This window comes from Haliaeetus albicilla, chromosome 21 (genome assembly GCF_947461875.1).
Source record: "Haliaeetus albicilla chromosome 21, bHalAlb1.1, whole genome shotgun sequence".
NCBI lineage: Eukaryota > Metazoa > Chordata > Aves > Accipitriformes > Accipitridae > Haliaeetus > Haliaeetus albicilla.
The window spans coordinates 12,137,354-12,149,368 of record NC_091503.1 but is presented as its reverse complement, the minus strand read 5'-3'; the positions used below and the strand labels follow the sequence as shown (position 1 = coordinate 12,149,368).

The following is a 12,015-nucleotide window of genomic DNA, read 5'->3' as shown; positions in this document are numbered from 1 at the left end:
TGGAGTTGACCAAAAGTCTTGCTGTCAGTGGCAGGGGGACAGCAGCGACTCTCTCCTGCATATTGTTTAGCTGAGCAGGAGGAAGCTGCCCTTGCTCAGTGTGATGCCCTCTGCCTTTCTGTTTGTTTTCATCCTGCCTGTGCCCTGCCTGTTGTCTCCTTGTACACCACCCAGTACTAACGACGGACAGGGCAGCCCGAAATCTGACTTCTTTTTGAAAGGGCAGCGCAAGGCTCACCATCCCTTTTATCTTCTTTGCCTTAGCTGTGTGTGCAGCATACTTGGGCTGTTCCTAGACCCCCAAGGAAGGGTATTCGTACTCCTTACTAAGGCTTATAACAAGAGCAGGGCTGCATTCAGGAATTGGGGTTGCTCAGAAGACCAGCTAGCAGTTTCCATTTCTAATGCTCAGGCATCATAAAGGTCAGCATTTCCTAACTTGTGAATGCTTGCCTTGGCAGTGCTGAGGATATTGCAGGCTTTTATGGAAAGTGCATCTGAGTGTGTGAGAGGGGAAACGATACCAACTTCTTAAACCAGGGGACATGAATATGTCTGTGCCACTTGATGAGGCTGTGGTTGTAACTCCGGCTGGTATTTGTGCTAGCTTCATTTAGCTGTGCTCAGGTAACAATAGCAGTTATACTGCCACAGCATCAGCTTAGGAACAAGGCAGAAACCACAAGACATGCCCGGGATCCCTGGAGAGGTTGTGCTCTGATTGCCAGCGCGTCCTGAAGACTGTGCTGCACTCTTTATTGCTCTTGCTGCCCCTGCTAGATAAATTAAGCCATCACAGGGGACAATGTTGTCTTTGTAGTGTATAAACACGCCCTAAAATTAGCATTATCCTTCTGTTGTGAAAGGCTTCCTGCAGTTCAGAAGGGCAAAAAGTAGATTTTTGTGATTTGGACAAATTGTTCCTAAACTCCCCTTTTACAGATTAAAGATTTTTTTCTTTTTCTGTTTGTGGGGAATGTTCTGTCAGAATATGTTCTTGGAGCTTGCCTGTGAAAACAGCCCTCTAGCTGAGTGCCTCCTAGGCACTACAAGATTGCAACATCCTATCTGAGCCATAGCTAAGTGGAAAGAAGCCTTTCAGTGCGTCAGATACAGTTGGTTTGTTGCATCCTTATTTACTAATGAAGCATAGCTGACATAGACAGCATCAGAAACTTCCTCATCAGGAGTCATTGGTATGGGTGTCCCCCCAGTACATACTCATGCAACACTGCAGCAGGACGTTTTCCAAAAAAAAGCTTCATGGATTTATGATGGTAGTACTGATAAATTAACTGTATTCTAGTTAAAGACTTCTCCGTTAATGGGTCAGCTGTTTGCAACATTGCTTCAGTGTCATTAACTTAGAAACTAGTTTTAACCAGTTATAGCAATTGCTTTCATGTAATTTAGGATTTACATAGTTTAATGAAAAGAAGATTAGGTTAATGGGTGAAAAAATAGCTCTGCGTGCGCCCTTCTGGTTCCTTTTACTGGCTGCAGCCTACTTTCCAGAAGTTACCTGCTGCCTAACAGAGAGGCCCATGGAGTTGGGAGCACGCCACCAAAATGCTGGGTGTTCCCAGAGCAGCTTATGGGCACCCAGAGATCTGGAAGGGGGGGCGAGCACCTCCTTTAGCAGCTTTGTACCCAGCAGGGTGGTTGTCAGGATAGGACCCACCAGCTCACTACCTGTCTGCCTATGCCAAACAGCTTTGCTCACTCTTGAGCCCATCTTGAAGCTTCTAAATCATCTTTATTTGGCCTAACTGGCACAGGAGCTCCCTGCATCACGAATGGGCAGGTGCTGTTTGTAAGATGCTCTTGTTCTCCAAAAAATGACTCGTGTTAGGTTTCTGTGTTGCAAAATTGAAACTCTGTTAATGTGAAATGTCTTCTTCAAGCAGGGTGGGATTACAAATGCCAGATGACCTAGCCATGTATTTTAACTGTTCTCTAATACATTGAAATGTATCTGAGTGATTGAAAGGCAAGAAATCATATCTTATTTTAATTTCTTTATGGGGGTTTTAATAAGCTTTGTAATATCTGTAGCCACAAATAAAGGTTGATGGTCTGGTTCTTTTATTTTTCTTTTTCTCCTTTGCAGCCTTTTCCTCATTGTTCTCGTGATTTCAGACATTATGGCTTTGGTAAGTTGTTGTTGCACATTCTCTTCAAATAAGATCAAGAAGCAGAGGGTTCTCCTAATTCCATCTAGAGAAATCTGAATTTCTTTCAGACTTCAAAGTTTTTGTAACTAGGGCAGTGAATTGGATTGAAATCCTAGCATAATTTAGAGATAAAACTCCTCCAATCACTGCTCTTTGAATTTCATGTAATTAATGCTTCTGAAAAAGCAATATTCTCATAATAATAAGAGACAAAAATGAAGTAATAAGTTATCATTCTGAGTTTTTCATGTGCTTTCCAATCAAATTCCTAGGAAGAATTTAAATAAGAATATCAGTTTTAGCTGTGTGCAGAGTTCAGTTAATTTTTTCAGGAATTTTGAATCTTTTACTCACCCAACCTTCCCTTGAAAAAGAGAGGAAAAGGAGAAGGGCATTACCCACCAGCTCTGTTAGAGTTGTCAGAATCTAGGACATCAGCAACATCCAAAAAGACACTCTGTGCCCTTTGTAATAAGCTGTTAGGAAATGCTATCTTCAGAAACTTTGCGCCCACAAACCAAGCTAGCTAAAACAACCCAAAGCTGAACAATACCCCAACATAATTTTTACAGATTGAAAGTACATTTTTGTTGCCCCCTCAAACTGTCATCAACCCAGCAAGCAGTGCCACTTGGTATCACAAGGTAAACAGAAACCTTTTCAAAGCAGCAGGTAGAGCTGGTGTTCTCACTTCATATATGCTGTTTTAGTTTCGTCCCTTTGGAGTAAGCATTCCTGATGTGATTTCCTTGTACAGTGTGATCTGTGGATCTCACCTGATAGGAAAAACAGTGAGTAAAAAAACCAAATAATGACTAATTTGTCTGTAGAATGAGAAATGGAAAAGGTATAGTTTTGTGTAGTTTCAAATAAATCTGTGTGACTAATCTGATTTTTTTATAACTTCCACAGGAAAAGGTTTAAAATACCAAAAACCCCACAGTCACAGCATTTCATTAATAAAATCAGTCTAACTAAACCAAAAGAAGAGTGCAGGCATGTACTGGTGTGTAGCAAGCCCCAGTGTATCCAGGTCTTACATCTCACATACTCTCCTAATTTGGTTTAAGTATTTTAAAACAAGTAGCAAACATGTACTTGGTGTACAAAACAAAATATTACCAAAGAGGTTTGATATGCAGGAGCTGTGTGTATATCAAGAAATGAGAAAGTTGGGGGGGGAAGGAAAAAAAAAAAAAAAAAAGAGAGAACTGATTTGTCTTGAATCAATGTGGCCACCAGATAGAATCTGGGGGATTCACTAATAGACAAGTGCTGTCTTCTCCCAACATTATTCCCATTTTACAGGTGGGGAACTGCCAGAGTTGCCCAAAGAAGTTTGTGGTGGAATTCCATGAAAACAATATGCAGCCTTCTCTTTGGCACTAGGTGTTATTTGGGATCCCATTATTTGAAACAATAAGGTGGCTTGGCTTTTCTTATTGAAAAAGTTCTCTGCTAGTAATCTTCTGTTTCTTGCAAGTCCAGCTTGACAGAACTTAGTCCGTCTTTAACTATTTGTGTTTGATACCATGCTACATCTATTTCTGGCTCCTAGACTATTGGCCCAAATGAGCATTCCTGGAAAGGTCTTGCCCTTGTTCTACTTGAAGAATTAGAAACTTGGAGCAAACAGCCTGAAAACAAGGTTTCTAATTTTGTGTTTCAAATTGTGCAATGTTGATGTACTAATCAAAGTTGTTTTATTTCCTAGCATTTTTTCTTTTTGGTTAAAGATTATGGAAGCTGGCTGGATATTGGAACAAGGTACAGTATTTTTTTGCCTCCATTGCATTTTTAAAAGGCTCATAGGTTAATATTGTTGTTTATCTACTCAGAACTCTTGTAATTTTTTCCAATTACTCTCCTTAATCAGATGCTTCAGTGATGTTCCCTGTACTTAAAACATATGTGCACACATATGTGCATACACGTATACATATCCCAAGGTAAAGCTTGTGTCTTAAAATCTGTGCCAGAGCAACATGAAGTAATGAATTTAGCATGGCAAGAAATACAGTTAGTAGGATTTCTTTGATTTCTAAAGAACAGTAATTACGCAAAAAAAATTTAGTTACTGTTTTGCATTTTAATTAGTCGTGATTGCTGTTAAAATAGAAATTTATCAAAATTATTAATTGTCTTTAATCTAGTTAAGCCTCCATATACAATCCCCTGTGACTTAATGAACCTTGTGCAGATATGTTGGTGGCTACCAAGACCCATGCATTTATCCTCCCCCTAGCTCAGGAGGAGTAAATGGGTAGCATTTAAACATAGAAATCGCAGCTAAAATGAGAGAATTTATTTTGCATCATAAGTTGTACTGGCCTCCACAGCATACATCGTGGTACAGATTTTCAACTGTGAAGTCTTATTTGTGAATAGTCCAGAAATAACAAATACAAGGAATACACATTTCAGATTTACCTTCCCTGAGTTCTAGAAATAGATAATACGCTGTAATAAGCTTAGTAGGGAATGTGGTGTTAATAATCCAGCCAATCTGGTCACTTGACACTGTTATTTAAACAGAAGTTGAATAGTGACCCATTGTTAACATTCTGTTTAGTCTACATTTACTCTGTGCTTTGCTGAGCCCCAGCTTTCCCTCCAGCGCATGCATGCGGGTACACACGTGCGTACACGTATTCTGCTTGTTTCCTTTGGAGGTTCAAATTCGTGCTTGTAGCTACCTTTTGGAGGTTCCTAATGGGAGGAGATACAGTTAGATCAAATAAGAAACGATGCTTTAACATCACACTTCCTTGCTGTGGTCAGTTTATGGTAAATCAGATGGCCTCATCCTTTGGTTTGAATTCCTGTGCAGATTAATAAGGATATTAAAGACCTCAGAAAAGCTCTGTTCTGCTGGGCAAGAAGCTTTCTAATTGGGAGTTAGTAAGCAAAAATATAAATTGTTACAAGTACCCAAAAACTTCCTGTCTGATATACAGTCTTCATAGCATAGAGATTTACAACGGTGATGGATTGTTGGATCCATTTCAGCTGGAAGTTTGCCTTATCCTGAAGAGTTTAGGGGAGCTCATTATGCACTACCATAATTCTGCCTCTCCATGTGTGTGTTTTGAGCACTGAAGAAAGCACTGAAAAGTCCTTTCAAAAGAGAAATTTGTGATTAATTTTTAATGTGGTAATGCATAATGCTCAGGCAGCCTTAAATTTGTCATTACTTCACTTTTGAGTGCTTCACTTTGCCACCTATGTTATTTGATTGTAGTCTTTTTATATGTTTTATATGTATGTGTGTATATGCACATAAGAGAAAAGTTACTAGGTTGCATAAGAAAAGAGGTGAAGCCATAGGCCCAGAGCTGAAATGGTCTTTCATTTACCTAGCATGAGCAATATTTTGGCGCCTGAACCTTTTCCTCTGAGCAGATTTCTAATATGTGATCCTCAAGCTTGGCAAAATTAGCAGGCAACAGCAGATTTTTTTGTTGTTGTTGTTTATTCCTGAAAGGGAAGATAAGCTTCATGGGGTTTTGGGCAATTCCCAAAACCAGTGGGAGAGAGATACTAACATGACTCTTTCCTGTCCTCCTGTTGCAAGTGCAGTGACAGCTCTGTGGCATTCCCATTGCAGTGTTGTCTGTTGTTGCATTGACAGCAAGGTCTGAAAATATCCCATCTCAGTTGACATTTTAGGTGTTGCCAAATCTTTCCCAAGAAGGCTGAGTCAGTTAAGGAAATGACGGTTCTTCCCCTTCCCCCCCCTACCTGTTTGTACCTCAACAAAACCTGTGTAGGATTTCATGGAACAAAGAATAGGAGCACCCTTAGGGACAGCTGCTCTCATTTTTAATTTTTTTTTTCCTTTTTTCTTTTGTGGCACAGATAGGAAGTGTGTGTGTGTGCACATACACAATTATCAGGGTTCGTTTTATATTACTCGTTACCACATCATTGCAATCATAGGTGGAAAAGCAGCAATTTAATTGCCCAGTGAGGATTCATTCCTCTAAAGTCTATCAGAGTCCAGTGGTATATGTGCCACATTTGCAAAGCTTCTGACTTACATTTCCATACTCATTCTTTTTTGTGGTGATAGCTTTCTATGGATTTTCTAATTGCCACGCTTCAAAATTTTGTATGTTCTCTCTCTTACTAGGGACGTGCAAGTTCAGTAGGAAACTCTTATTAGGAAATACTTGGGTTTTCCAATACCAGTGCTCAGAAGTTACAGGTGTAAGAGCTGCTTTTAAATAAAAAGACAACCTTCACTGTTTTTTTATGATGATGTTTTGTGTCCTACTGGATCTCTCTCATTGTTTGGAAGTAGGGTTTGTTTACCGAACTAACATATTTCCTTTTTTTTAATTTCACCCCTAATTCCTGGCTTTTACATCTCATTTTACCATGCCTTAACCACACTACACATCATTTTACTGTGCCTCATACCTGCCTTAACAATGTGATGTCTTTATTCTCCCGGTTGAATTCACCATGCCACTTAAGTATTGTCTTTGAATGTAAAGAGATTTCTACTTTTCCCACTCTTCCACATCATTAATGAAATGCTGAGCAACAACAGATCCAACATACATCATGTATTACCACATTCAGCAAATTATCAATGCACCATTGATTCCCTCCTCTCAGTAAATTATCAATTACCATAAATATTTATGGCTTCTTAGAAAGTTTTAAAGCCCTTTTGCTTAATGGTCATGCCAAAATCAATGTGAACTTGTTTTTCAGAGAGTGCTTTTCGTTGTTTTAACAACGGGATAATAATCTTGCAGTGAATGCAGAACTCATAGCAGTGGCTTATGCAAGCTTCTGAGGTCTGCTAACCTTATCCTCTACCTATATATCTTGAGGTCACCCTAAATTGCATCATATGCCCTAGAAGAACACACCATTACATTTCATGAAAATAATAATGCCGTTTTCCTAGTATTTTTGATGTATCAGTGTGTAGTACGTGATCGTAAGAAGTGTGTTCTGACAGATTCTTTTATTTTTGAATAACAGATAAATGGAATAGCTAGCTTTTCGGCTTCTTTGTCACTAAAATAATCTCTATGGCTTAAAAAAATGTTTATCTATCTCTATCTACAGATCTTTATAGATAGAAAGATATAACCTTTAAAGCCTACTATATCTGTACAGTATATGCAATTTGTAAATAGCTGTATATTCAGATAGTCAAGATAAACCCTAAAGCTTCTTTGTATGACAGTATTATATAGTTTTATACAGACACATACTGTACTACTCCCTCTTTTTATAACAGTTGCTGGAAGATAAAGATACAATCTTAACTGTTCTGCAGTTTCAAAGTTCAGGGGACATAGATAAAGCACAAGAGATTGGGGTTTAGGTTTTAGGATAACAGAATCGATTTCAGGTTTGGGATGCTGGGGCTTCTAGGTATGACTATTAAAAACAAAGGTCTTATAACTAGGAGGAAAACAGTATTTACCAACAATTTCTAAAACAGGAGCTAGGAGTGATGTGCTTTGTGATTTGTTTTGTGCGAAACAGAGGAGAGAGGGTATGGGATCCTGGCTGGAAATGCAGGAGACTTAAAATTCATAACCTAAATCTGGAGTCTCAGTCTGTGCTTGGAAACAATCCTACAGTTCGAAGTAGCATGTTGTGTAGAAATAAGGTCCTTGAACTCTTCTGGGGAGTGCTCTTCGAAGTCCTTGCATGAGTTGTTTTTTCTTCACTTGTTCTATTTCTAGTTTTTTAATTGCTATGGTAACATACTCTATCTTACTGTCTTCCCAGCTTCTAATCAGGCCAGCCATCTTAGGAATTAGCCTGTCTTGGGAGAAAGCCATGTTTTGGAGCATGATCGATTCCTGCTGCTGCTCTCCCTCATTTTTTACTGATCTTTGATTCATTTTGTCTTTAATTAGTACTTCTCACTGATGTACACTGTCACAAACAAAGCCAGGAGATGGTAGTACCTCATGTGTTCTCCTTTTGGTTCCTTGCCACCGAAACAGGTGTCTTCCTCCCTGATAAAAAATTTTCCTAGCACCAGCTTTGCCTGTTGACCTTGATCCATACATAGGCCACTCACATTTCCATTAAACAGTGCTGCTTTACCTTAGATCATCTGTGATCCCCTACACCAGCTACCTCTTCTCTAACATTACCTGTCCCTGCCCATCTCATCCTTTATAAGCATTGCCCCACTGTGCCCCACTATGCTATTCTCTGTACCTGTTTAATGTCTCTTCTTCCCCACATGGATCTAACTTGCCTGCAGCCTAGAATCTCACTCCTTTTTCTTATTAGCTCAGGTTTGACTTCTGATGGAGGAAGCTTGTTTTGAGAATTACCTGCTTCACTGTAACTACCGATTCAGTCAAGGGTGCACCCCTGGTTTGTATAGGGATCAAGATTTTGCCACTGCTGTTGTGGCATATACCTGTAAGAGTCTTGCTTTGTTTGTTTAATTACAGCATTACCCCAGCCTGAGAACTAATTTACCAAGCAGAGCTGCCTGCAGGCACTGCAGTACCAGTTGCTGATAGCCCTAGAGGTGCTGGCTGTTTGTAATTATGTGACAAGTAGACTGAAACTGTTTTTAATTGTGCTCTGTGGCATAATATTTATATACATTTCTTTACTCTGAACATCTGATATTTTAATAAAGGAGCATAACTATTCAGCCTTTTGCAGTATAGCAAGGGAGAAGTGTATGCAGCACTCTTTTCTGTATAAAAGTACAGAGGACCCAGTCCCTCAACTGACAGGTAGCTAAGCAGTTTTTGGAGACTTTTTTCCTTTGAGAAAGCCCCTCTGTATGCCCCCCAAAATCACTGATTAGCACCCACATCTGGAAAAGCTCCATCTGGGGTGGACAGGAACTCAGATGCCTGTGTAAGGACCATGCTGATGGCAGCAAGTCACTGATCCTCTGGTGACTGTCTCAGGGTGTCTGCAGGAATAAAGGCAGGGTCTTCATTTGGTTCTGATTTTCAGATTTCTCATTCAAGTTTTCTTTGAAAGCTAGCAGGAAAGTGGTGTTGCTACTTACATGAAAAACTACAGATCTGGTGCCAGGTGAGAAGGAAAGCTGAGGTGTTACCAGTAATGCATGAGACGTTAAGCCATCCAGCTATTTACTAGAGTGGCTGTTCCCTTAAGAGCCACGCAAACTTCTGTACCTGTGGTGCTTGTACAGTCCCCAAGGGCGCATTACGCCATGAGGATAACTGCAAGCAGAGTTTGACTTTCAGTTGGCACCATGTCCTTTCCCATGGAGAACTGAAACTGAACCTTTAACGCACCCAGGTGGACTTCTGAGGGCAGTTCTTGAGGGAGTTGTGTTATCTTTGTTATTGTAAATGTGCTGTCAACTACGAAGCCTGAAGCGCACTGACCAGGTGAAAGCAGGCTCTGTGCCTGACTTCATGCTCTCCCTGTGTCTTCTTACACCTTTCCCACAGAAACAGGGCAGCAGTATGGCTCTCATAGGTGTTCTGCTCTGCTTAGCTAAGGCTGGAGAGGAGAGATGCTTATAGGAAAGGCGGGTAGGAAAGATGGTTCCTGTCTGATATTTTAAATTTTGAGTTGTTCACATTAGTGAATATTTTCAGTCGTGCTGCGGACAGGTGGGAGTTTACACAGGTGCAAGCCACAGGCTGTTGGCATGGATTATGCTTGTTGAGGTCTGGGCCCATTTAGGCTGGTGGATTTTTGTAATTGATTTCTTAAAACTATGTATTTTGAGCAAGGTATTTGTGAGAAGATTTAGTCAGACTTAGCTGGAAAAAAAAAAATCTTGTAGCATGAATCAAGTCCCTTTCAGTGTTCTCCATCTTGGTTGCTGGTATTCTGGCTGTGGAAGAGCTCCCGCTCATTAGTGAACTTTCTGGATTGCTTTGATTCTCTCCCACTGGTTAGTGGCCCAGCTTTGTTTAGAGCTGGTGCTTCTCCACTTCACAGAGCTAAATTGCACTAGGCTAGCACCAGGGTTGTTGGTCTCAGGGTCGTGAGGATTGATAACGTTGGCATTATGAGCTTTACTGCTCTTCCGTGGCTAAACTCTCAAACTGAATGAGTCCTCTGGCAGAAATTCCAGGTCATTAAACTGGCAAGTGCTCCTTGCAATCCTTTTTCGTGACTAAACTCAGACTTCATTGAATCTGAAGTTATCCTACTCTTCCTAAAGAGCCATCTGCTTTGAAATAGTGGGTATGGGTGCATCAGGAGGTATGGATACTTCTCATGTCAGAATGCCAGGATCTTCAGTAGTCCCAGAAAAAAAACCAGCTGCACTGGATGCGTGATGGACATGGGTGCAGCAGTGCTTCATCTGCAACTCTAGCCTCAAATGTCACTGGATTTGCAAAAATTCTAATTTCTTAATGGCTAGTGGTTTACATTAACAGAAGCTTGATTCAGACAGTGAACACAGGATGCTGAATATCCTAGGTCAAATCTCAGTCTGACCCTAAATAGCCCATCTGTAACACTAGTGAAGATCAGGTACCAGAATTTGAGCAAGTGGAGAACAAGCTCTCTGCTTGTTATCCTTTTAATTGTTAGTGACTTAAGGACTTCCTAACCCAGAAGCTGCATCTTCATATTGTGTTTATTAGCCACTCTTGAACTCATTTGTTTAATCTTTTTGAAACCATGTGTTACCACAGCAGAGAATTCCACAATTTTTAGAAATGTTGTTTGGAAAATCAGTGGGCTTTTTTTTCTTAAAGCTACTCATCACTGGAATAGTGTTTTCTCTAGAAAATTGCACTTCAGCTGACGTAAATATCTGAGTTGTCTTACTACCAAGGAATGTCTACCTGATGGCAAGTTCTCCCTAGGTTCTGCGTTATCAGTTCACAGCAAATGGAAGTTTTGAAATGGTTTCAGTCACATATGCTGAATTACCCACTTGAATGAAAAATACACCCAGTACCTCAGTTGTGCTTTCTGGTGTTCCCACCATTTTATTTTGTCACAGACTTTGGTTTTTACATGATAGTGCTGCTATAATAGTTGTCTTCTAGGAGCAGCATATATAAAATGACAGACTAGGTCAATAATTAGGCCTAGTTAAAAAGAAAAAAAATATCCAGAGGGTTGTTTTTCAGGGGTTTTTTTACTCTTCAAATTTGTATTTTTCTCTCACTTCTTTTATCTGTCTCCTCCTTACAGCATTAGCCACTATGTGCTGGTGATGTCGTTGACCATATTTATGATGCTGATGAATGGACTGGCCCAGCTGCTAACTACACAGAGACTTGAACTTCCCAGAAGGACTAAGCACCATTCCACGTGATAAAGTGATAAATGTGTCTGCCTTGTTCCCATCCTCAGGCTTCCTGTGAACCAACCTCCACCTCTGGAATGTAAATATGTTAAAGGACTAGAGTGCCAAAATCCCATCCAGGGATCAGAGTGCTCTGCTGATACAGATTAAATGCTGTCCCATGATTAAAATTTGCATTTGGAGATTGCCATTTAGACATCAGTGGGGCTAAAAAAGCCTCAGCTTTATTCTCCAAGTGTATGTATTTCCTGAAAATAAAAACAGCAACACAATTCTTTTTAAAAGAAATAGGCAACCATCTTTTAGGGTTTTTTTTGATTGTTATAACTTGTCTGCCAGCTGTTTGTCTCACACATGCTTACTCTCTTGAGGAGCCTGCAAAGTCCTTGCTTCATTTCATGTCTCGCATAAGCATCTCGCAGACTAAAGCATAAATGAAATCAGTCTGGGCAGATCACTGGTTTGTATGTAGCCGATGTGGCATATGCATTTGAATATCTCTGAAACTGGCTGTGCTTTCTGCAAGCTGTGTCAATGTGCATGTGAGAATATGTTGAGGCAGGTTAAGACTGGTACGCT

General features: G+C 40.1%; 1 protein-coding gene across 2 annotated transcripts in view; it reads left to right on the top strand.

The window, feature by feature from the left end:
- PIGN (phosphatidylinositol glycan anchor biosynthesis class N) overlaps positions 1–11,724 on the top strand; it is a 111,414-nt gene extending 99,690 nt beyond the window's left edge. For both annotated transcript variants that reach the window (XM_069808942.1, XM_069808943.1), the window contains exons 27-29: positions 2,111–2,153; positions 3,889–3,941; positions 11,322–11,724. In XM_069808942.1, the coding sequence (XP_069665043.1) occupies positions 2,111–2,153; positions 3,889–3,941; positions 11,322–11,445 (220 nt within the window). In that variant the 3' untranslated portion in view covers positions 11,446–11,724. The remainder of the gene's footprint in view (positions 1–2,110; positions 2,154–3,888; positions 3,942–11,321) is intronic.
- The last annotated feature ends 291 nt before the right edge of the window (positions 11,725–12,015 follow it).